Source organism: Natrix helvetica (genome assembly GCF_964273705.1).
Source record: "Natrix helvetica genome assembly, chromosome: 9".
Lineage (NCBI taxonomy): Eukaryota > Metazoa > Chordata > Lepidosauria > Squamata > Natricidae > Natrix > Natrix helvetica.
In genome coordinates, this window is record NC_138560.1 from 26,574,313 (window position 1) to 26,600,683 (window position 26,371).

The 26,371-nt window shown below is 44.0% G+C and overlaps 1 protein-coding gene across 15 annotated transcripts in view; it reads left to right on the forward strand.

The window, feature by feature from the left end:
* The window catches only part of MACF1 (microtubule actin crosslinking factor 1), a 325,486-nt gene that overhangs the window by 146,102 nt on the left and 153,013 nt on the right, over nt 1-26,371 (forward strand). For 10 of the 15 annotated variants that reach the window (XM_081962854.1, XM_081962865.1, XM_081962863.1 and 7 more), the window contains exons 16-27: nt 149-226; nt 4,553-4,714; nt 7,175-7,279; nt 7,676-7,771; nt 7,905-8,030; nt 9,891-10,046; nt 11,301-11,455; nt 12,698-12,824; nt 13,663-13,846; nt 14,567-14,736; nt 15,534-15,712; nt 25,048-25,186. In XM_081962854.1, the coding sequence (XP_081818980.1) occupies nt 149-226; nt 4,553-4,714; nt 7,175-7,279; nt 7,676-7,771; nt 7,905-8,030; nt 9,891-10,046; nt 11,301-11,455; nt 12,698-12,824; nt 13,663-13,846; nt 14,567-14,736; nt 15,534-15,712; nt 25,048-25,186 (1,677 nt within the window). The remainder of the gene's footprint in view (nt 1-148; nt 227-4,552; nt 4,715-7,174; nt 7,280-7,675; nt 7,772-7,904; nt 8,031-9,890; nt 10,047-11,300; nt 11,456-12,697; nt 12,825-13,662; nt 13,847-14,566; nt 14,737-15,533; nt 15,713-25,047; nt 25,187-26,371) is intronic. The other 5 variants (XM_081962861.1, XM_081962859.1, XM_081962860.1 and 2 more) reach the window with 1 other exon arrangement.

Genomic DNA, 26,371 nt, shown 5'->3' on the forward strand with positions numbered 1-26,371 from the left:
CCTATTAAATTGCGTTGAGTCCATAGTGTGTAATTTGAAAAGAAGAGGGAAGGAAGAATTTCAAAGAAGCCATCATGTCTAGCATGAGCATTTCCAACTATTGTAGTATTATTTTTAATCAGCCCTTTTTGTCCTCTTTTCCATTTAGGGTAAAATGTCTTCAAATTTCCGTGCTAGCTACACGGAAACCCTGGGGAAACTGGAGACGCAGTACTGCAAACTGATGGTGAGTATCTTTGGCAGATTTCTTTCCAGGGCCAAAAGGATGTCTGAAGATGTTTTGCAAATTCCTGAACTTTTTGAAGCCCTAACAGAAGTGCCAGTGCCCATAGAGGAGAATCTCTTGTAGCTCGAGGTTGAGCTATGGGGATTCTGGTTGATGTTGCATGGCTGGAAAACAGCGGAGCTCCACTGGGCTCCATAAAATGCAGCCAGCAACTGCTTGCTGGGAGACCCTACGAGGTTAATCCTCCCTGGAGGGGAGGGGAGGAAAGGAGGGGGGCTTCTTCAAGGAAACCACAATTTCCTCATTGATCCAAAGAAAGCTCTCCTGACAGCAGCGGGGACGGCGGCCCTTTTTGGTCAGTCACAAGCTTTGACAACTGGGACATTAAGCTCTTGTACTGGAGCAGTGTGTGGATAGAGCAGTGAAACTGGGTAAGAAAATTTCCAACTGTTACCTTAGAGAGTTAACCTAAGTTAAAAGTCCCAAAAAATGATCTCCAAATGTTAAAAAAACGGCAATTGGATTTATGGAGAAAGATTAAAGACTAAAAATAAAGAGGAAGATTAAAGGTTTAAGGTTTAAGGTTTATTAAATTTATAGACCGCCCCCTCTCCCCATAGAGACTCGGGGCGGTGTACAGACCGTTCGTGTATAAAACAACAAAACATAACATAAAACACCAGACAAAACAACGCAACCATACCATCTGTATATACAACCCAAACTAATTAAATAATTAAAAACAATTCTAAAACCAATTTAAAACCCCAAAATTTAAAATTTAAAAAGCCATCCAGGAAGGTCAGTAGTGGGTGTTACCTGTAGGTACAATTACAATTACAATTAGGCCAGGCCGGCTAGTCGAAACAGGTGGGACTTGAGTTTCTTGCGGAAGGAGCGGAGGTCCAAGGTAGTTCTAATATCGGGGGGGAGGTCGTTCCAGAGGGTTGGGCCCATCACAGAGAAGGCCCTATTCCTAGGCACCGCCCGCCCGCACTGCTTAGCGGAAGGTACCCGGAGGAGTCCCTCTCTGTGAGAGCGGATTGGTCGCAGGGATGTGTGGGGTAGAATGCGATCCTGCAGGTAACTAGGTCCCGAGCCATGGAGCGCTTTAAAGATGACAATCAGCACCTTGAAACGCACCCGAAAAGCCACAGGCAGCCAGTGCAGCTCGCGCAGGAAAGGTGTTACATGGGAGTACCTAGTACTCCCCATAATAACCCGCGCGGCTGCATTCTGGACCAGCTGGAGCCTTCGGGTGCATCTCAAGGGGAGCCCCATGTAGAGAGCGTTGCAGTAATCAAGACGGGAAGTCACCAGGGCATGAGTGACTGTGCGAAGGGCGTCCCGCTCTAGTAGGGGGCGCAATTGACGCACCAGGCGAACCTGGTGGAATGCTCCCCTAGCCACGGCTGTCACATGATCATCTAGCGACAGCCGGGAATCTAGGAGGACGCCCAAATTGCGTGCCCTATCCACCGGGGGCAGTTGTTCCCCCCCGATGGCCAGAGATGGAACACACTGGCTAAAGCGGGGCGCTGGTAGCCACAGCCACTCCGTCTTGGAAGGGTTGAGCTTGAGTCTGTTGTCATCCATCCAGACCCGCACGGCTTCCAGACACCGGGACATCACCTCGACGGCTTCGTTGGGGTGGTTCGGGGTAGAGATATATAGCTGAATGTCATCTGCATACAGATGGCACTCAACCCCGAATCCTCGAATGATCTCGCCCAGCGGTTTCATATATGTGTTGAACAGGAGAGGTGAGAGGACCGACCCCTGTGGCACTCCGCACGTGAGCGGCCTCAGGGTCGACCTCTGCTCCCCCGCCAACACACATTGTGTCCGACCGGAGAGGAAGGAGGAGAACCACCGCAAAACGGTGCCCCTCACCCCCATCCCCTCCAGCCGACACAGTAGGATACCATGGTCGATGGTATCGAAAGCCGCTGAGAGATCTAACAGGACTAGGATGGAAGAACAACCCCCATCCTTCGCCCTCCAGAGATCATCAAAGATTCAGAAGTAAAAGAAAAAACCTAAAGGGTGATTTAAAACATAGAAAGCCTGGAAAAGTGAAAAGTGTCTATTGGGAGAAATTGTTTTTTTTTAAACTCTTATTTCTACCTCCCCTGACTGGGTGACAATCAGCTGTTTCTAATTTTTGCATTCTGTGGAACCCTGGAATTGGGAGCAGGGGAGCCATCTACTGGAAGAAGAAGATTACTGCAATGTGTAAAATTCAAAAGAAAGTGGTGAGAGAATTAAACAACATCTGGAAAGCTACTTGACCCCGACTTTTATTATGATCAACAAGATGTAAAAAAATATATTGGAAAATATAGTTTTCAAGGACTATAAATTCCGGGGATTTAGAGATATAATCTTGGGACTGATTAAATCTTATTAGCAACTGGTTTTATTGGTATTTATAGAAAGTTGAGATATTGAAAATGTGGAACACTGAATGATAGATTGGGAAATTAGCATAATATTGACTGATACATAAAATAGTATATTATAATTATATTGAGCACATTAAGGTTAGAAGTTGGTAGATAAAAATTCTACATATGTAATTGTATTATTACTGTGAACACTGTATGAAAAATATGTCAACCTAGTCATTACACTGTTCACAAAAAATGTCGGTTGTTAAAGAAAAAGTGTAAATAAAACATATACAAATAAAGGTAGAGCTATTTGATGCTCTCCAAGCTTGGTTGTTTTCCTTCAGACATTTCATTACACAAATAGGCAACATTGAACTTGAAACAATTCAAGACGATGAGTTCTAGTCCCACTTTAGGTATGAAAGCTGATCGGGTGACTTTGGACCAATAACTCTCTCTCACTCCAACCTACCTCACAAAGTTGTTGTGGGAATAAGCGTTTGAGGAATGAGTATTAGGAATATTTGCTGCTTTGACTAATTATAAAGTAATAAGGTGGGATAAAAATCAAATAAATATATAAACATATTATAAATAAATAAACAGTAGACCAAGCAACTCCAAAACCGCTGGGGAATTTCTGGAAGCCTGGTGCTCTGCCAAATTGGTCATCAATAGACACAAAGACATAAACAATATCTGCATTCCGTGCAAAAGAAACAATCAACAAGCCAAAAAGAGAACACAAACACCTCCCCATCAGCAATCAACACCCAGATGAGCATAGATTTACCCCAGGATTAACATCAGACCAGCAATCAAGAAGCAAGCAGTATCCCAATCAAGGAACTTCCAAACAAGTGAAGAGGAAACAGCCCAACCAAAGAACCACCAAGATCCCTTCTAGCAATCCTGACAGGGCAAGCCACTAGAATATAAAGGGAGAGCAAACCCCACTCCCTACTAGCACTGATGATGTTACCTAGTTGGGTAATGAAACATCTGCAAGAAAACAAGCAAGCTCAGAGAACAGCAAGGACCCCTCCTCTCTACCCTGAGCCAGTCGCGGCCTCCGTTAGTCAGCACCAGACGCCCGGAGTTCCGTCGGCCATTTTGGGCGCCACATGTGGAAGCCACTAAGGGCCGCGTGGGCAATAGAGGCCGGGAAGGCCGGATTCTTTCACAGCCCGCAAAGCTGCCGAAGGTCCTGGCTCCGGCGGGGCCTACAGAGGCCTCATCAAATAAGTGAGTGGGGTGATGGAGGCGAGACCAGGAGTTCCCCAAGGCTCCGCAGAGGCCCCTCTGGCAACTGGGGAGGACCAAGAATACAAATATTCTCCTTTATCGATAAACATCTTCAAGTGCTATCGCTCCTTCTGGTGCTTCTTATAGCCCTAAAAATGTTATCTAGTCCGTTAATGAGCCACCTGCAGGAAAACGGCCAAGCTCAGAGAGTGCCAAGAATGCCACAGAAATGCCAGTTCCTTCTTCCTTCCAAGGCCATTTGTCTTGCCACAAGACCAGATTCCTTGCTGGGGCTCCTTAGCTGCCCTCCTCTCCTCCTCTCTAGAGGGAATGGACTCAGGGGCTCACTTGCTGCTTTGATCAGGTTCTCATTTCAAGGCATTTCCCCATCAGGTTGGGCAGAGGAATTCCACCCAAACACCAGGTGCCTTTTTTGCATCCATTTGTATTTACTTTCCCCCAAATGTGGCATTTCTGAACATCCTTTTGTTAATGGTCTTTGTGTGCATATATTTTTTCACATCACATCATTTTCAAAAATTTTACAGTGAGGTTGAAGAAGTTGGTGGTGTCTTTTTGTTTTCTTGGTTTAAGGAGGATAGTATGCAAATTGAACACTTTGTTGGATCTTATGTATTTTTTGTGCTGAATATTGTGAAATGTGACAAAATGTGTCATCTTTATGCAGGAGACATCCAGTTTTCGCCTACGCCATCTCCAAAGTTTGTATGAGTTTGTATCACAAGCAACAACTGAGCTAATTTGGCTAAATGAAAAGGAGGAGGAAGAGCTTGCCTACGACTGGAGTGACAACAACCCTCACCTGGCGACAAAGAAGAGTTACTTCTCAGTGAGTAGAAAGATCTTGTAGCGACCAAAGGAGGCGGGGTGACTTACGTCTATTAGGTCTCCTGAGAGAGTCAAGGGAGGAGGCCCACGAGGGAGGTTTTGCAATCACAATTTCCTATTTTTCAGTGTAGATATTGTAAGGAGGGAGAGTGTTGGTCTGTGACAGCCAAACATTGGAAAGAGTCTACTACTCTGGCTTTATTATCAGTCAGAGGCTTTGATGACCGTAACATTTCTTAGTTTTAAAGATGCTACCAGACCCTTCATTTAAATTTTTTTTAAATTTTTTTCCAATATAAACATACATATTTTAGGGACAATGCATTGATTGGGTCAGATCTTTTTTATACAATGTTAACAATAACAGTACAAATAATATGTGAAATTCTAAACATCCAACTTCAAACAATACTAGTCTCATTTCATATTCCTTTTACATTTTCCCTTTGATTCATTGAAGCATAAATAACATTCTTCGCACCTTGTGTTTATTATCCCTTAGTAAATGTTGTCATTCAACATTTTAAATCATTCATTAGTCCACCATAACATCAATATTTCAAATGTATAGGATTACTCATAACACCAATCATTAATAATATTCAGTCCATCACAGAAGTATAACTCAAGGTCCCCACCATTTATAATTCTTAGTATTTTAAATTCACAATATCTTTTAACACCCTGTTAATATTAACACTTCAGTTAAATTGTCTAGTCCTAAATTAGCATCTACTAACCTAAACTTATTGGGGTTATGGTATTTTCCCATTTTATTAATATATTTTTTCATTATCCACCATCTATTTGTCTTTCTAAAATTTCATTGTTTATTAATTTTGGGGGTCTGTCTTTTATTTCTCTCTCTTGTAATCTTGTATCTCTTTAGGTTTTTTGTGTCTACTAAACTTTCCCTTCTAGTACCTTTTGCCTCTTTCTGCTGCATTTTTTGAAACCCATCCACAAAACTTCCTTTTGTTTTTGGTTTTTAAATGGGTTTTTCTCTCTTCTCTCTGTACCATTATAAATTGTGATGTTAGCCTATTAGTCTCTTCTCCTCTTTGTTCCTAGCTTCCTGTTTCTCATTTTTATTCTCCCCTTCCCCTGCTTTTTCTGATTTCTCATCTATTTCTTGAATATCGTGTTTCCCCCCAGCTGTTGAATAACTTCTACATTCATTTCTGTATCTTTAAACAATTCCTTTGTCTCTTTGTCATTTCTTAAGGATTCATTCAGACTTTTTAACATGCACAATATTTCTTCATACATCTCTAGATCCATTTTATAGTAATTTGATACAGCTTATAAAAAGTATATTTCTATTATTCCAATATCTCAATATTTTAAAAGTTTCTATTTAATCAATCCCATAGTTATATCTCCAAAACCCCACATTTTATTTCATAATAATTTACAGCCTTATAGTTCCCCAATTTATATATCTCCCAATTGTCCAAATTATGAAGTCTTATTTCCTTCTTCTCTTTTTTCTTCTGACCTTTTCTTCTTTTGCTTCTTAGAATATTCTATTAATTAACATTAATAGTCCTAGTCCAAATTAGCCCAGGGTACTCCACCAAGTTCTTCCAGTGTTTCCAATCCGTAATCCAATAATCAATTTTAGTAAGATTTAGTTATTTGCAAATTAGTTCCTTTTGTAACTTTTCAAAAGGAAAAAAAAACCCCACTATTGAATATTCTCAAATTTATGAATGACTCTAGTAGTTTTCAGCCTGCATAGTATTTCTTTTTAAAATACTATGCAGTATTTAAGAGAGTGTCCACCATTTTTTTAAAAAAATGTTCAAAATATTGTTTGAGTTTTCTTCAAAAAGGAGATGAAAAAATTATCCTATTATTGAATGTTGATGTAGATCAGTGATGGCAAACCTTTTAGACACCGAGTGCCCAAACTGTGCACGCACACCTGCCCAAAGTGAAAGGTGCACCCGGGCGAACGCAGCCATGCGTGTGGACATGTGCGCATGCGCAGCAGAGACCCAGAGGCCAGCTGGGAGGTGGGACATCCCAACACCGAGAGCGCAGAGAGATCTTTTTCTTTCGTGAGCTTCTGTTCCGTCGTTTGCAAGAAAACAGAAGCTCACGAAAGAAACACCACGGAGATCTGACCTGGGGCAACAGGGCGTGTGCCAGCAGAGAGGGCTCTGCATGCCACCTCTGGCACGCATGGCATCACAGATGTAGGCCATGTTGAAAATTGTCCTTGCCTGCCTCATCCTTTCATCTTATAGCTTCCCCCCTTTTGGAACACAGCCCCAGCACACCCCAGAAAGACAAGTATGATCCTCAGCATTACGGCCCAGACCCTCCCGCTCAGTTCCCCAATGGTGGCTTGCCATCTTTCTAAATCTCTTGCCCGACTTGTCTTTGGCCAAGAGGCTCCCTCCCTCTGCTTCGGCAATAGGATCCCCTCCTAAGCCCTTGATGTGTCCCCACCCAGGAGCTGACAGAGGAGCTGGAGGAGAAGCAGGACGTGTTCCGTGCTCTGCAAGATTCTGCTGAGCTGCTCTCATTGGAGAATCACCCCGCCAAGCAAACGGTGGAGGTAGGACATGGCTGGGAGGGACTCTCATTGGCTCCTGCTTGGGGGTGCCCTGGGGGCGGGGGGGGGGGGCTAGGCCAGGGCTTAGGATGGCTGGGGAGTGTGAGTGTCCTCTTTGGGGGGCCTTTCCCACCTTTCATTCCCACGTGAATACATGTTTGGTCCACGGATGAGTTAGTGCCTATGTGATAAAGCAATATATTGGAGGCCCCGTGCATCATGCAACATATTAACAATTTAAACAGAAATATGAAGCAATTGTCTTGTGTCCTGGAAAAGTTTCCTTTCTGGAACTGGGCATCTAGTTGTGGGAAGTCTTTGCTTGAAGCAACTGTTTTTCCCCAGCTTCTGCTGGGCTTCCTTGTCCTCCAGCAGATGAGCTATGCTTGTCTCTTCTAGGCCTACAGTGCTGCAGTTCAGACGCAGTGGCACTGGATCAAGCAGCTATGCCTGTGTGTGGATCAGCACTTGAGGGAGAACACCGCCTACTTCCAGGTAGGGCAGCTCGGGGGGGGGGGGCTGGGAATCCCCAGTGCCAGGATTCCCTACACTGGCCTGCCTTTGCCATGGATATGTACACATGTTTTGTGGGGTTGGGCAAATGAAAGGCTTCTTTACACCCTTCCAGTTCTTTGGTGATGCCCGGGAATCTGAGATGTTTTTGAAGAGCCTCCAGGACAACATCAAAAGGAAGTATTCTTGTGACCGCAATACCAGCCTGACCCGCCTGGAGGACCTGCTCCAGGATTCCATGGTGGGTGCTTTTTGGACAAGTCGCATGGTATCCTGTAGACCCAGAGATCTTCCGAACGTCTACAATTTCCCCAGCCTTTGCTAACTGTGCTCCTTGCGTCAATTCTGCTGCTGGTGGTCTTCTCCAACAGTTGCCTTCTTTGATGCTCTGGGAATCGATTAATTTGATTAGAGTGGGTCCTAGCACTGCTAATAGCTCTGTGCTTTCAAAGCAAATAAGGAATGTCTCTGCATGCCAAAACTCTCTGTTTTCTCATTGGTCATTTCCAGACCTGCTTTACTGAAGTCCCCTCGTGTTTGATTGGCATCCCCCTCACATGTATCTGTGAAGTGGTCCCGAGCATGCTCTTCATTTTCAGGGCACTGAAGTGGGTGGCTGCTGTGGGGAGCGCAGGCTGCCATGACATTCTGAGTCAGAGATCGATTTCATTGATCCGTTTGGCCAAAGCTTGTCTCCCTTGATGGGGGGAGCAGCCCTTTGGGTTCTTCCTGAAGTGCTTCCAATGGGCTGATGCTGCACAGTGTGGACCCCGTCCCTAAGCCGGCTTCTCCCCCCTCCTGACTGGCTGCCTGGCAGACGCACCTTGTCCCCTGAGGCCTGATCTCTGAGCAGCTGTGGGCCTCCTGGCTTTGAACCAGAAGCAGCATCTAGCAGTTGTCTCCTGCATTGCTTGGACTACAGTACCAGTGATTCCCACCTGTGTTCCATAGAAATTAGGAGAGGGGCAGGAAAGGAAGTTGAACTGCTAACGAGAAATGGGAGGGAGGGTGTGGTGAGGCTTGTATGAAAATGTTTGGCTAAGAAAAGGAGGCTTCCAATCTGGCTGAGGGAGGCTGCAGGGCAGACAAGGGTGGGATGGAGGAGACTTTCTAAGCGTAACCAGGAGAAGGAGGGGGGGCTGGAAGCCTCCTCCGGAGTGGGAGCTTTGTGCTTGCGGCCGGCCAGCCTCCATCTGGGTTGGCCTGCACCGATGCTCTTGGCCTGGCCAGCATTCTGGAAGAGAGAGGATGAAGAGAGGGCGCTTTGAGGCAGTCGGGTGAGGCAGCCTCCAGCCATTTGGAGGGGGAAGCTGAAGGACCCCAAGAGGAGAAACTGTGTAGGGAAGTGGAGGGGACGCTGCAAAACAACCCAACGAAACTTTTGTTGCTGTTTGAGGGCTACAAGGAAGGCACCTGCCTGAGGCCAAAGTAGATGCCTAATGATCATAATGAATGAGTTACAGTTGTATTTCTTCCAACCATGCTCCCCTGGGACAGGCACAGGTAGCTCATTTTTAAGCTCTATCTATCTATCTATCTATCTATCTATCTATCTATCTATCTATCTATCTATCTATCTATCTATCTATCTATCTATCACCTCTTTCAACTCTCTTCCTACCTACCAGCATTGTCTCAGCCAGGTTTGAAACTGCTTTCAGTCCATGCATCGATCTTTCTGAACAACCTTTCTGCACAGTTGTGCCACACCTTCCATTTTTTTATTTTGCAAAACTCCGGCATTTTTCTCTTCCAAAAAGGCAGTGGGTCTGGGTCTTGTTGCTCTGTTCGCTCTTCCTTGGGTAAATTCGTCTTTGGGTTCTGGGCGGGCGGAGGGGCCCTGGAGGATGAGCAGCCAGCATCGCCTCTTGCCGGAAGGGAATGAAAGAGGGGCTGGCTGGGGGCTTCCTGCCCGTCTCTGCTCACGGGAGGAGGCGCCCCCTCTCATTCCTGCCCCTGGCAAAATGCTCACCCCCGATGGGGGGGGGGGCACAGGGCTTATGTAGGAGCTTGGTGTCTTTTTTTGGGGGGGGGGTTCCCTTGCTGTGACTGCCTCTCTCTCCCACCCTTCTCATAGCTCTCGTCTGGCTTTTGTTTTGAGCAGGACGAAAAGGAGCAGCTCATCCAGTCCAAGAGCTCCGTGGGCAGCTTGGTGGGGAGGTCCAAAAGCATCGTCCAGCTGAAGCCCCGAAACCCCGAGTGCCCTTTGAAGAACACCATCTCCGTGAAGGCGGCTTGCGATTACCGCCAAATTGAGGTCAGCCAGAGCAGCTGAAGGAAAACCTGGGAGGGCTTGTGAATTTCCTGAATAAGACAGGTGGGGGGGTTGGGATTCCCTGTTTTCAGACTTTCAAAATCTCAGCCAGTTCAGGTGGTTTGAATCCCTAACCCTCCTTGCGCTTAGTCAGAACCTTTGGCTGCATTCTTAATTGTGACTGAAAAGAAGGATCAGGCTCTGCATAGAGGTAGTCCTTGACTTGTGGCCACAATTGGAACCGGAACTTCTATCGCTCAGAGAGGCAGCAGTTCAGTGAATCACGCCCAATTTTACAATCTTTTTTTGCCAGTGTTCTTAAGTGGGTCACATGGTTATTAAGCAAACCCAGCTTTCCCCATCGACTTTGCTCGTCAGAAGACAGCTGGGAAGGTCACAAATAGTCACATGACCCGGGTTGCTGCAACCGTCTCATAAATAGATGGTAATTGCCACATGCCCCCATTTTAATCATGTGACCGTGGGGACGCTGCGGCAGTTATTAAGGATGAGGATCGGTCGTACGTCCGGTGCCATTATAACTTCGAAAAGCCATCAAATGAACAGTTGTACGTTGAGGGCCACCTGCGTGTCTTCTGTTGCTCTGAAAGGGAGAAAAGGTTGATGTTTCAGGAGCTGCTTCTGATGAGCCTCTTTTGGGCTTCTCCAAATGCTCTAAGCAAACCCTTTGCAAAGCAAAACCTTGGGGAAGGACCAGCATCGGCCTAGAGCTTCCCAGAGCTTTGGCTTCTTCCTAAGCCGCAAGGAGAGCCGTTGTTTGGCCTTCCCTCCATTAATCCACACCGGGGCTTTTGTGCAGCCTTCTAACGGGCCAACTCAGGGCCAGGATATCGTTCTGAGGGGCAAATCAGTACAGAAGGTGTCTGAGGGCAAAATGTTTGGTAAATTTGGGGCCGGCATTATTAGGGGTGGCTGAGAGAGAGGAAAATAACCAAAGCACACATTTCCTGAATGAGAGACATTCCTGAGGTTGGGCTCCAGCACGGAGTTCGAGAGCTCAGAAGAGTAAACCTCTTTTCCCGGTGACAGAGCCAGATTCGATCTTGCAGAAAAACAACCCAGTGTGGCCAAAGCTTTGCTGGTATTCCATCACAGAGATAAGCCGCTAGGAAACGTTGCAGTTGCTTTTCCTAGAGAAGTGCTGGGGAAAGTTTTGGCCCCCCAAATCAGAGGGTCTTTAATGGGGCAAAAAGAAATGTCTGCTGGACTACAGAAACACCTGGTTGACCTCCACAGATCACGATCTGCCGCAACGATGAGTGTGTGCTGAAAGACAACGCTCAGCGAACCAAATGGAGAGTGATCAGCCCCGCTGGGAATGAGGCCACGGTGCCCTCTGTTTGCTTCTTGGTTCCCCCTCCCAACAGAGAGGCCATCGAGATGGCCAGCAGGTAAAGTGACTGGGCTCAGGGCCCTGGATTGAGCCCGATAGCGGCTTTGCAGAGATCTCCACAGCCTGTGGTGGGCGAGAGGCGCCTCAAGGGAACTCCGGGTGCAGCGTTTCGTGCAAGGACATCAGAATTGATTCTCCTTCTTTTGCCAAAGAAGGATTGGCTTCCCAAAACATGAAGTCTGAACTTTCCTGTTTTGTTTCTTTGTTTAGGTTTTGCAGTATTTTGCTCAACTATTTTCTTTTTTGCTTTGCTTTGTTTTAGTTTGAATTTTTAGATGCTTTTACTACTTTGAAGTTGGGTATGAAGAACATTAGAACAAAGTTCTCTTCCCCGACTGTGGTGAGAAGCAACCTCCGAGGAGGGATGGGTAGATCTGTCTCTTTTCAGGCCGTCTTGGTCCCCAGAGATCCTCATTTATAAACTCCCTATCAAACTGCGAATAAACATTTGAAATACCCACAAAAAAGTCACATTTGTTTTTCATAGATTTTCAGAAATTATGCATTTTGTATGCAATTCATCCTTGTACAAACACCTTTTTCAATTTTTTGCATTTTAACTTGAAATGCACATTTTTAAACAGATATGTCCCTTCGGGGAGAGGGGGCGGTCTATAAATTTAATAAAATAAATAAAATAATAAATATGTATATTTGAGCTGAGAAAGATGCTATAAAACAGATGGAAGCTAAGCAAGAGTGGGAGAGTTGGAACAATAGAACAGAATAACAGAGTTGGAAGGGACCTTGGAGGTCTTCTAGTCCAGCCCCTTGCACAAGCAGGAGACCCCAGACCATTCCAGACAAATGGCTGTCTAATCTTAAAAATCTCCAGTTTTGGAGCCCCCACAACTTCTGGAAGCAGCTCATTTCACTGATTAATGGAAATGACAGACAGTTGGCCAGACTGGGAATCTGAGAAATGTCCCAGATAAAAGTAGGAGCAAACTAATTAAGTAACAGTGCCATAACAATGGCAAAGACTTGTTCACGAAGAGCCAGGAGGGAACATGGACAGTCAAAGGAGAAACGGAAAGTGCCTGGAGTTTTGAGTACAGTAATGGCAAGGAGATCAGCTCCTGCAAAGATTCAAAGTGCTTGAAATCCCTGATCATCCTTTGTTGAGCTCCTTGTCAACATGAGCCAGGGCTTCATTGCATGGGGGTGGGGTGTTGCTGCTGCTCGGTCCTGGAGTTCGCTTGAGGAGAAGCTTAGGGAAATCTTTGCCTTCTTCTTATAGAGTGGAGCAGCTCTACCAGAAGGTGATGTCTTTATGGCACCAGCTGCATGTCAACATGAAAAGCCTGGTCTCCTGGAATTATCTGAGGAAGGATATCGCTTTGGTGCAGAGTTGGAACCTGGAGAAGGTAACAGTGCAGATCTCTAGGAAGTTGGTTGCTGGCATTTTTGGTAGGAAAAGAAGCATGAGCAGCTGAAAATAGTGGATGAGATTTAGTGGTGGACCTTGGACAGGACCTTAGGTGGTATCTGTTCCAAAATGAAAAGAAAAGGGTTGGCAAAACGGGGAACTCAAAAGTCATCTTGTAACCACAGATATCTCACAGTAAAATTTAGCTGATTAACTGAGCCTGGAATTATGATCTTAAATTGTGGTGGTTAAATGGTCCACCATGTGATTGTTCCTGATTTTACCATCTTTTTTGCGGTGATCATTAAGGGAACTATGTGCATGTACTGCAGTCATTAAACAAACCCATTGTAGCAAATGGGCATTTTTGGCTGGGAAATGCCGGTTTCCATCAGAGAAGGCAGAAAATCAGGATCGCATTACTATGGGATGCTGCAAATGGCCGAAAATATGGACTGGTTGCCAAGCACCCCAAATGCAATCACGTGACGGAGGGGCAGGCAGTGAAACTGGGTTGTAAGTACCTCTGGGGAGCGGTCATAAATCAAGGGCTCCCTGTATTGATAGGACGTTATCAATATATTGGCTTTTCGTAGGATAAGCAAAGAACGCAATTCCTTGCACCAAAAAAGCTGAAATAAAATTTTTCATTAGCTTAGATATTTATGAAATGCCACTGTCTTCTTTATAAGTTAATGTTCTTTCCACGAGCTGCTTAAACCCCTGTGAAGATTCCAGGTGCCTGGCAGGTAGAGCGGCCCCTTGGGACCCTACTGCCCAGCCTGGTGCCATGAGCCTCCTGTAGCAGTGTCCCTTGTCTTCCTTGTGACTCACAGCTGCGGGCTCTGGCCCCAGGAGAGTGCCACCGCACCATGAAGAACCTGCAGGTGCACCTTGAAGACTTCTTGGAGGACAGCCGAGACTCAGAGATCTTCTCCCTGGCGGATCGGCTGAACCTTGAGGGAGAAGTTGATTCCTGCAAAGAGCAATTTCAGCAGCTTTTGCAGTCCATGGAAAACGGTGAGCCTAGTTCAGAGCAGTCCCCAGAGCTGGGCGTGTAATACATCTGTGTGGCATTTAAGGTTGTCTGGTAGTTTCGTGCTTTAGCTGTTTGTGTGGATTTGTATGGTTTTGAATGCTACCTGAGGTTCATTGGAATTGGAGAGTTTAATTGTGAGATTGTATTTGAGATCGTTTGCATGATCTCCAGTCTCTTCTGAGGAAAAGAGTGTTGTAGAAAGCAAGAAAGAATACATTTGGAAGAAAGTTCAAAGAAATAAGGAACTCACTGTTCAAATATTATGCGAGACTTCCCAGTCACCTGTCCAGGTCCATTCTGCTCTCACCCAGCGACTCTTCGGGACAGCCCAGAGCAGGCAGTACGGTTTGGGGGGCTCCTGTGTCCCCAGCAGAGAATCGTCATTGTGGGCTTGGCTGATGCTTTAAGGGGTTTGCCTCTGCCTCTCTTGGGGAAAAAAGGGATGGTCCCCTGACCATCGGAAGCAATTTGCTTGGCAATCCAGGTTGCCCTCCTGGGGCTCTGGGTTCCGTCCGGCTCAGCTCAACTTCCTGCCATCGACAGTGAGGCTCCCAGCTTGGCTTTCTGTGGCTCTTTTAGCCAGAGATGGTGGGGTGTAAATATAAATCTGGAAGCTGGGGCTTGAAAACAGGCATGCTGCCATAAATCTATAAAATATTTGAGTTCATCATTTAAAGTTCACTTCTTTTATATGTGAGCAGAGGACAAAGATGAGACTGCTTCTCGGACTTACCTCTCTGAGCTCAAGAACATCCGGCTTCACCTCGAGGAATGTGAGCAGCGGCTGGTGGGCACCATTCGGACACCAAGCAGCACCAGAACTGACGGGGATGCTCTGCAGGAAAACACTTTCCGAGTGGCCGAGCAGGAGGTTGGCATCTCCAGATTGGGGGGGGGGGCAGGGGGAGGCGGTGTGCTTTAACAATTTCTCAGGCTGCCTTCTCTTTAGGCAAGAGGACCGAGAAGTCCAGAGGCCATGGATTGTGCTGCAGTAGTGTGGAATTTAAGAGGAAACCTTGTATTTATTCCTCACAAAATGAATCCCTCTTTTGTTTCCTAACTTCCTGCAAATCACAGCAGCAACTTCTGAGGGAGAGCCAGAACCATGATGTCCTTTAGTTCCTTGCTTTGCTTCTTCTTCATCTTGCCGATTGGAAGAAGCAAATTCACTCAGAATTTTTCTCTGAGTTGCAGCTTTCCAGTACAAACTCACCAGAAAGAGTTTGCGTTGCTTTGATGCATAATTTTGCTTACATGGGTTCTGTACAACTCAGGGTAGCTTGAAATGCTCAGCAGCCCTTTCTAAATCTCTGGGTGAGGCTGCTTTTGTTATTATGCTTATTTTCTATCCCAAATGTTAGTAAATAGCATCGCCCTAACATATATTGAACATTATATTCACATGTTTAAAGAAAATGTCAAATTGCCAGCATAACCTAGACTGGGGAAAAAATCTGTTGGCATAGGAGACGGTTCTGTACGGATTGAGACCAGATATGCAGGGTCTCTTCCCAAAAGATCCTTCCTTAAATACTTGCTCACCAGACACCTGGCTGTGGGGGAGCTTGGATGTGGCCATGATGGTCCCAGGCCTCTTGGTCCTGCTTCTGGTCACTGAGGAGCCTTTGGGATCCTGCTTGTGCTCACGGTTTGGGATTCTCTCTGCAGCGCCTGAAGGGGGATTTGCACCACTTGAGAGTCGACCTGGATCAACTGGCTGAGAGATGCCACATTTTTCTGCACAAGTCTCCCACTGGGTCAAGCACTCCACAGCTTCATTCTGAGCTGAACCTGCTGGTGGAAAAGATGGATCAGGTCTACGGGCTCTCTGCAGTCTACCTGGACAAGTGAGTTGCTGGCCTTTCCCCCATTAATCCCAAAAGGGGAACAATGGCTTTGCCATATAAGAGAAACCTGGTAAGTGGCAGAAGGCTAGACTCTAGACACTCCTCTAGCTTAGGGTGTTTTGTACTATTAAAAAGAAAGTTTGGGGAAAGAGAGAATTCCTAGAAGATTTGCGCTGCCTACAAATAAAATGTAAGTTGTAACTCATTTTCAGGATGCCCTAGAGTTATTCCAGGAACCCTGGATGCACTGCAAAAGATAGGCAGCATTTGCACAAACAGCCCAACTTTAAGAGTCATGTTAACTGTTAACAAAAAACATAGAGGAGGTGTATCTTTCTGTCTCTTACACAAAATAATTATCCTGCAATGCACACAAAGGTATATAGGAGAGGTCTGAATGCTAGCTAGATTCCCCTTATGCTCAGCATTCATTGGGCATCAGTCTCAGATTCATTCTGACTAAGATCCATGCAGCTGCAGAGAGCCATAAATTGCACAGGCAATTTGCTGTGGCCAATTTTTCTGTTTCTCCCCTACCCGTATAGTGCCAGCACCCAGACTGCTTTTTACAAAATAAGGAGTGACCTAATTGTTTTCTATAGTGTTTGTGAAATGTCTATTAACCTCATCACTGGACCCGCCTTCTCTGTCTGTAAATGGCAGAGCTTTGCTGTGGTCCGTAGGTTGGTGGGGCAAAGGGATTCAGTTCTGCCTTTGAAGGAGAAAGGTGGGAGGCATACAAAGAGAGGCCTTTGGAAAAGAAGAAAGGGATGAACAACCCAGCCCTGAACTGTGTTGTCCTTTTTGGTTTTTGTTTTAAATTTTATTGGATTTTTATTTTTAAATATACATCAATATCAATACAAGAACAGTGTGGCCTCTGGGTATAATTCATTTTGATACAAACAGCAATAATGATTGTTGTTGTTCTTACATTAATCAAACCTACATACTCAACATCAACATCAGACGAGGAATCTTCCAGGGGGACTCACATTCACCACTATTGTTCAACATCGCATTAATTCCACTGACAATAATCCTATGAAACACAAAATTGGGATGCCAAATCTCAAGCCAACATGGAAGATAAACCATCTAGTATACATGGATGACTTAAAAATGTATGCAAAAAGCCCCACTGAAATCAATGCTCAACACAGTTCAACTGTTCAACAGTGACATCAAAATGAACTTTGGACTTGTAAAATGTGCTATATTAAGGAAAAATGGAAAAAAAACAGAAGGAATAGAACTGGGAAATGGAAACATAGTGAAAGCAATAGCAAAGGATGATGGTTACAAGTACCTAGGCGTATTGAAAGCAGATAACATCTTGAATGGAAAAGTCGAAGAATCAACGCAAAAGGAATACATCAGGAGGGTCCGCAAAATATTAAAATCAAAGCTGAATGCTGGAAACATAATTAAAGCCATTAATACACGGGCAGTTCCAGTGACTCAGCTACTCAGCTGGAATCATCAACTGAACTTTGGCTGAATTAGAAAACTTGGACCGGAAATTAGTGTAAACTTTTGAATATGTACCACACTTTACATCCACGAAGTGACATCAACAGGTTGCACCTGCCAAAACAAATAGGTGGCAGAGCGCTATTGCAAATCCATCAAACTGTAGAAGAAGAAAACATTATAAAAACAACAGAAACAAAGGCAGAATATAAGGAAAAACAGCTGGATGACAGATTAAATAGATGGAAACCCAAAGCTTTGCATGGACAACACTTGAAAAACACTGAAGGAAAATGTGATGACAACTTTTCATGGGAATGGCTTAAGCTGGGAAACATCAAGAAAGAAACGGAAGGTTTAACACTCACTGCTCAAGAACAAGCACTGCTAATTAATGCCATAAATGAAAAGATACAAAAATCCACTCACAATCCAAACTGCCAACTTTGCAATAACAAAGTCGAAACTGTTTCACATTTAATATGTGAATGCAGCAAAATTGCACAGACTGATTATAAAGCTAGACATGACCGAGTTGCTAAATTAATCCACTGTAAAAAATATCTGTATCCAGAAAGCCATGGGGACATAATGTGGAAAAAGTTATCGAAAATAAGGTGAAGATCTTATGTGACTTTCAAATACAGACGGATTGTCATTTGGAACACAACACACCAGGTATCATAGTTGTTGAAACCTGAAATGTACAATTTGTTGACATCGCTGTACCAGAAGATGCCAGAGTCGAAGAAACAACTGGGGAAAAGAAAATCACGAAATACTGTGACCTGGCCATCGAAACTATGAGATTATGGATGAAACATACAACAGTGGTACCCATTGTCATCGGGGCACTTGGTACCATGTTCAAGTATTTTATAAGATACATCAACAAATTGCAGCTTCCTGCAATAACACCAGCAGAACTGCAAAAAACGGCCCTACTCGGAACATCGTATATTTTAAGAAGATACTTGGTTGATACCTAGGACCCTGGCAGCAACCCACATCAACCAGTCAATGATGTTTATGATGCATTTTTGAATGTTCAATTAACTGAGTTTCATATTTAATGAATAAAGTAAATAATAATAACAGCAATAACAACAACAACAAAAACCACCACCACCACCCTACTTGGAACAGCTTATATCCTCCGACACAGTGGTGGGTTTCAAATTTTTTTAGAACCTATTCTGTAGGTGTGGCCTGTTTTGTGGGAGTGGCTTGGCGGTTGTGTGACTGGGTGGGCGTGGCCAACTTGGAAAATGTGGTGAAACTCACTTAACAACGATCTTGCTTAGTAACTAAAATTTTGGGCTCCATTGTGACCACCAATAAGTTTTCTTTCTTTCTTTCCTTCGTTTGTTCCTTCCTTCTTTTTGTCTCTCTCTCTCCCTTTTCCTTTCTTTCTTTCTTTCATCTCTCTCTCTCCCACTTTCTTTTTTTATTTTTTCTTTCTTCCTTCCTTTCTTTCTCTTTCCTTCTTTCTCTTTCTCTTTCTCTCTTTTTCTTTCTGTCTTTGTCGCTCTCTTTTTTCTCTCCCTCTCCCTCCTTTCCTTCCTTCCTTCCTTCCTTCCTTCCTTCCTTCCTTCCTTCCTTTCTTTCTCTCTTTCTCTGTCTCCCCACTCTCTCACACAAATACATCCCTTCCAATTATATTTGTAAATATATTCTATGAACTAAAACCAGTGCCCGATAGATGCTATGATCATGGCATTCTGTGTCCTACAAGCCAATTCACAGAGCTCCCAATTCAGCCTTTTACTGCTCTGGGAGTTAACCGAATATGGTTACTCCGTGGCAGCGGAGAAATAGAGGCTTCTTTTTTGCCAGCTTCCCAGCTGATCCAGTCCCCCTAACACATGTGACACAGAGAGAGAGAGAGAGAGAGAGAGACCTGGTTTCCAATGGGGGGGGAGAAATCCATGCAGGAGGAAAAATGCATGGGTTTCTCCCCCCCCCATTGGAAACCAGGCAGCTGTGAAAGAGAAGGGATCTCCCACCACGTGGGCTATCCCCCAACAGCCGAATCCTCCCCTCCTGTTCCTTCTTCGATTGTTGGGGGATAGCCCACCTGGTGCGCACTGCCCCCTTCTCTTTGACTGCTGCCTGGTTTCCAATGGGGGGGGGGTAGAAAAATCCATGCGTTTTTCCTCTCTCTCTAACGCATGGATTTCTCTCCCCCTCCCCCCCAGTGGAAACAAAGCGGCTGTCAAACCAACGGAGCGCACCCCGCATGGCTTGTTCAAACAGAAGAATTAACTGGAGGGGAGTTTGGCTATTTAAAAAGCCCCACGTGGAACTCCTTTCCTGTTCCTTCTTTTGCTGCTTGAACAGCCAAGTGGGGCGCGCTGCCTTGCCTCATCACAGAAAACCATGTAGGCAGAAACCCATATTTTTATTTTTAATGTTGCCTTTTTATATTTGTGTTGTATTTGTGCTGATAAATAATAAATACACACACACACACACACACACACACACACACACATATTCTAGAGAATATTCTAGAGAATGAAAAAGTCAAGATCTTGTGGGATTTCAGAATTCAGATTGACAGGTGCTTGGCCCACAATACACCTGATCAGTTGTGGGTTCCGGATCCCAGTGCAACCGGTACGGTGCAACAGGGCCGGGCGTCCACCACATGCATGCATGCAGCACGCGCACAGCATGTGCATGTGTACTTACCGCCCACGACGCTCTGCGACGCTCTCTGCATGGCGGAGCATCGCACAGGCACCATACACTCCGTGCGCGTGAGCCCCGATCGGCTCAAATACGGGTGTGGTTGGGTCCTCCAGAGCACTGTACTGGAAAGGTACCTGGTACTCCCAGCAGGCACCAGTATGCCCGTATCAGGGTGTACTGGTCATATCCCACCACTGCACTTGATATAACAATAGTTGAAAAGAAAAAAGTTTGGTTCATTGACATTGCAATACCTGGTGATGCGCGAATTGAAGATAAGCAGCAATAAAAAATCACAAAGTATCAGGACTTGCAAATTGAAGTTGAGCAACTGTGGAAAAAGAAATTGTGTGTTGTCCCGATTGCAGTTGGAGCCCTTGGAGCAACACCTAAAGGGCCACCTCGCTATTTGGAAATTCTAAATTTATCGGACTTGAACATTCTGATTCTACAAAAAACCACCCTACTTGGAACAGCTTATATCCTCTGACGTTACCTTAACAGTTTCTAGGTTCTTGCCCTAAAGACTGTGACTCTCACCAAAGATTAACCATATAATAATAATAATAATATAGTTGTTACGTTGATCAAACTTATATAATCCTAGTATTGATATACATTTGTTTTAGAGTACCGTATTTTTCAGAGTATAAGACGCACCGGAGTATAAGAGTATAAGGTTTTGAAGAGGCAATTTTAAAAAAAAACATTGGTAGGTAGATAGAGGGATAGAGAGGGAGAGAGAGAGAGAAATACAGTAGGGAAGGAGGGAGAGAGAGAGTAGGTAGGCAGATAGGTAGGTAGATAGAGGGATAGAGAGAGAGAAATACAGTAGGTAGGTAGGGAGAGAGAGGGTAGGTAGGTGGATAGGTAGATAGAGGGATAGATAGATAGATAGTTAGATAGATAGTTAGATAGATAGAAATAAGTAAGGTAGGGAGAGAGAGAGAGAGAGAGTAGATAGGTAGGTTGATGTTTCCAGGTGTATTTATCCATGTGCTGGAGAAGGAAATCGCTGCCAACCTGCAGCACCTGATTTGTTTCTGCTGGCACAGCACTTGATCAATGTAATTCTCATCAATCACTCTAACTAAAGAGCTTTCCCAAAGGAAAAAAAAAGTTTTTGCACTCTGCAAACCTCCCCAAAATGGCTTGTTTTTCACAAAAACGGGCCTGTTTTTTATCAAAAAAAATTGCATGCATAGCCTTTTTTTTTTCCAGAAAATTTTATTGGTTTTTTAAAAACATTTATAAGGAAAAGGGTAGGTGGAATGGTATACAAATTTTGGCAGTTGCAAGTGTGGCAGACGCCCCCTCCCTCCAAACTCATAAGATACATCTATGTATAAAACATTAATACAAAATCATATAAAATCAGCATATTAATTCTAAGAAGAAATTTCAATCAGCTTATATATTATGATATATAATCTAGATATAATTTCATTATTACTTTCGGTTTGTTTATAACAGTGTGATTTTCTTATTCATTTTTGTGATCTGAGCTTTCTTGGTGTTGCCCCTTCTCCCCCCGCTGGCAGAGCTCCAGCCCCTCCCGTGTCCTGTGTGACCGTTGAAGAGTCTTCTGTTTTTTCTAGGTTCGCTTTATTTTTTTCCATAAAGGCCTGAGCCTCTATGGGTGTATTGATTCTGATTCTTGTCTCCTCCCAGAATATCAGCATACCTTCAGGCATCAACCATCTAAACCACACCCCTTTCTGGTATAATTTATTCGCCAATTGCGAATAATTTTTTCTTTTCTCCCTAATTTTTTTTGGGATCTGCTTCAAGATGGTTATCTCCCTGTCGTGATATGTCAATGCTTGCCCCCTTTGTACTCCCAGAATTATGTCTCTTGTGCTTTTCCTAAGAAATTTGATATGGACCTCCCTGGGTACATTGTGTGTTCTGGCATATGCTGAATTCACTCTATAGACCAGGTCTATCTCCCATTCCATCTGTTGTTTATCTTTGTGTATATAATCAGCTAAGATATTAGTCATAATGTCCCTTATGTTTTCCCCATCTGCTTCTATAACATTTTGAAATCTAAGATAAAAGGACATTCTCTCAAATTCTGTTTTCATTTGTTGAATATCAAGTTCTTTGTTACCCTTCTGCAGAGCTTCTACCCCCCCCCCTCGCCTCCGCCACCCCACCCTCCACAAGGTCCAGTCTCTGTGAGTTCTTATAAATTTGGGCTTGATTCTCTTTAATTTCTTCCTTCATTTCCTTTAATTGTTTCTTAATTTCTTCCTGGCCCTGTATGAGTTGCTGAAGCATTTGTTGCAAATCCATCTCTATGCTCTTAGGTTGCATCAGTTCTGTAATCTTTGACTGTGTAGCAGGACTGGATGTTGCAGATGTTGGTGCAGAGGTAGCAAAGCCAGGTTTTCCAGGTGGTGGTCTTTTTGGAGACATAGTTTAAAGACAGAGAAATCAGTCAGTGTAGAGACTGGACAGCTGGAGAAGTAGAGCAGGCAGATGAGTCCAGGAGGCAGAAGATCCAAACAGATGGGAGTTTCTTTAGTCAGTCTAACAATAGAGAAAAATTTTCTCTCCAGAAAGTTCAAAAAATAGCAATCCACAAGAGATTCTTCTGGGTGACACGGAGACAAAGACCGGAAGCCTGAATTTTAAAGGAAAAAAAATTGCATGCATAGCCTTATGGAGCTTATAGAGTGCTGCTGGGGGCTGGGGGGGGGGCAAAAAACAGCCTGTTTTTTGCTCATTTCTGCCCTCCCCAGCCCCCAGGACCTCTTTGAAAGCCTCCATAATGCACAGCCATTTTGGTGAAGTGCAGCCTCCATAATGCACAGCCATTTTGGTGAAGGGACAAAGCTTCGGGAGGCAAAAAATGCTGTATTCGATGTATAAGCCGCACCCAGATTTTCAGCCTCTTTTTTGAGGAAAAAAGGTGCGTCTTATACTCCGAAAAATACGGTAGTTATTCAATATTTCAATGTTCCATTTTAATGCCAATTAAAATTATTATTAAGTGTACACAGTAATACCATCTTTCCACCTCTAATCTTTCCATCTAATTATTACTTATATTCTATTATATATAAATTATATCTGGTAATATTCCCCCTATTTCTTATTTCTACCTCTATTCTAGGTTCTAGTCAGGCCACCATTACTAATCATACTGTTAATACACATGTTTATATTAAAACATAGTCCTTCATTATTTGGTTGTTCAAAGTCACAATACGCCATTCAAGTGCCAATCATCTTATTGTTTAAACATACCTAATAATACTATCTTTCAAACTCCAATCTTTCCATCTAACTATTGTTTTATATAAAGGTGTGTATTCTTATTTCTACCTCTTTTAGTTTTTAATCAGGCCATCATTATATTAGAAAAAAAGAAAAAAAATCCTTTCTATCCATCATCTCTTGCCCATTTTAATACTTCAATTCTTATTCGTGTTTTTTTTAGCTTGCCTCCCATACTCCTCACTTGGATCTTTGTCTCTATCAGCATCTGTGTCTTCGCCATTCAGTCTGAATATTTCTCCCTTCTATATCCTCCTAAGCTGCCAGGTCTCCGGCGTGTCCACCCAAACCCCCATCTCCCTTTCAAAAGTATCTTCCAAGTTATCTGATTTCATTTTTAGATCTCTTGAAGTATTTTTCCCTTGGTTTATTTCATCAGTCATTATTATCTTTATCATCTTCTCTTTCTCTATTTTCTTGTTTGTTCTATCTTTTCTTCCATTCTTTCTGCTGGTTCCTTTCTTTCTTGGACTCTTCGATCTTCATTCATTACCAGTTGTGGAATATTTTCTATTTTCCCATTTATGTCTTACAATAGGTTCTTTATCTCTCTATGTCATAGTATCCCTAATGCTTTGAAACATCAACACCATTTCTTTTGAAATCTCACTCATTTCTCCCTGATGGAGCATCTTGTCTTATTTTATTAAGTTCTGCTCTTACTCAATAGTCCAAAAACAATGTATTCAAGTCCAATGTTACTCCTCAGAAGAATCAATAATCATAGTTCTTTACATCTCAGGATTATCAATCAGTTCCATTTAAGTAGTCCAGGCAGCTTCCACAAATCAAAAGTCACTTTACTTTACTTAAGAGTGTTCCTTCTTCTCACAATAAAGTCTCCAGTAATCATAAAGTAGATAGTTATAGAACAGTAAGTATCATCACAGTACTCCAGATGAATGTTGTTTATTTCTCTTATCAGGAATTTTCCTAGGCTTGTAGAGGTATGGTATATTTTCCATCCACCAGTAGATAATGCCTTCAACTTAGATTTCAGCATTGCTTCAAGTCCAATAAATTGATTAATTCCATTTTAGTTCAATTTATGAAAGCAAAGTCAGCTATTCAAGTAAATAGTTACAGCATTTTTTTCTGATTCCCTTTTATTTTTATTTTTTTAGCAGATTTTTTTCCCCTTCTACAACACATTACAGTCATTATATCACCATTGTTATATCATCATATCTGTACATGTATATAACATTTCGCTCCTATATTCACACACCTTTATACACAGTTCTATATATGAGTCTCTTTTCCTGGATTTTCCTCTTTTTTCTTTTTTTTAAAAGTTAGGGTCTAAATAAAAAAGGAATCTTCTCACCCAGCTTCAGTCACTGTTCATCTACACTGCTCCTGCACATTTCTTTGTTGCCTCAGCTATCCCAACTTCATGGCAGACATCCTTATGGATGAGAGAGCCCTGGGTCAAGCAGGAGAATTGCTGCTCTCCACGACCTGCAGGGCACACCGCTTTTCTTCACCACCCCTACAGAGTGGTTTTAACTCCTTTCAGAGCCCTCCAATGGGGGCAACTTGGCGTAGGAGTGCGGAGACCCGTTCCTCACGCCCGATCTTGCCGTAAAGTCAGCCTGAAGTCTCATGACTGTGTTGTCCTTAAAAAGGAGCAGAGAAGCTTTCAAAATTCTGGTAATGGATTCTACAACGATAAAGCCCACCTGAAAGGGCTTTCAGTAGTTCCCATGTGGCAATGGGCGAGAAGGGAATGGAGGGAAGGGAAAGACTCTGAATGTCTACTCTGAATGTACTTTTACTGTTCAACAATGCAATCCTGGCCTGGATGGTCTCTGGTTGACAAAAGGGGAACAGCTGTTCATGTTTCAGGAAGTTATATTTCCCTTTTTCTCTCTTTCTGGTAGGCTAAAGATGGTTGATGTTATCATTCAGAATACGCAAGGAGCTGAATCCTTGGTCAAAGGCTATGAGGTGAAATTGAGTCAAGAGGAAGGTGTGCCTGCAGACGTCATTTCCATTCAGTCCCACCGGACCTCCTTGCAGGTTGGTAGCCCTGAGATGCTCTTACACAAGGCCACAAGTCAATGCCAGTTGCCCCCTTCTGTCTGCTGGAGAGAAGCCGGCTTTTCTATGCTCTTGCAGAATGGTTCTCTAGGCCATCTTTGTCGTACTGAGACTGATGGGACAATCGGGCTGGCCTGCTCTGGGGGACAAGCAGGTCTGGCTAGTTGGTCCCAAGGCTTCCTTCGTCTTGTTCTCCTTCGTCCCCAGTATTGAAGGCAAACCCAATTGCACATAACCATGTGGCTTGCGTGGCCATGTTGGCTTCTGGCTCAAAGGAGGAGCTGTGGCAAGGCTCATATCTTGGGAATATAAGTTTGGGAGAAAGAAGCTGACTTGGATACAGGTAGTCCTTGACTTACAATCGTATTGGAGCTTGCTGATGATTTTCCTAAGTAATGACAATCACAAAACAATCCCATGACCAACCCAATTTTATACTTTCTGGTGGTTGTTAAATAAATCACATGACTCCACGGTGGTTCGCCATGGGGTATTTTTCTCAAAAACTGAAAGTAAATGACAGTTTCAACAAAAATGTCATACATTGTGGTCATGCGACCATGGGAGGCTGCAAATGGCCATACATCCAGGATGGCTGCTGACCACCCGAAAGGTGGTCACATGAGGGGGGGGAGGGAGCAGATTCAGAATTTTGGAACCAGGTTGTAACTATCTTTTGGAGGGGATCTGTCATAACGTCTGAACTGGATGTCAGTCAAGGACTACCTGCATAAGAGTTTTCACTAAATAGAAAAATCTATTCCTTTCATCATGGAGAACAGGAAAAATAGTGAGCTTAAATGAGGTACGTACCTAAGAGAAAGTCCGCTAGAGAAGGAACCTGGCAATCGCCCAAAGAGAGAGGAGCGTGTTGCAGGGGGCATCTCCTGCCTTTGCCCGTGTGCATGACATCATCACCCCAAGATCTTTGGCTTTGCATGCAGCCCTCTTCCAAGAGAAAGACCAAGAGCTGCTAGGAGATGATCTACCCGAATCCCAGGGCTTTGGGCTGGGAAGCTGAAAGGAAACATCCTGCCACAAGGCCTGGGGAAAGCGGAGGGGTCAGGTGAGGCCCAGAAGCTGCTAAGGGTTCCTTTCAGTCAACTGGCTCCACTTGAATCCTCACCCAGACTCAAGCCCTTTTGCTTACCCCTCAGTTCATGC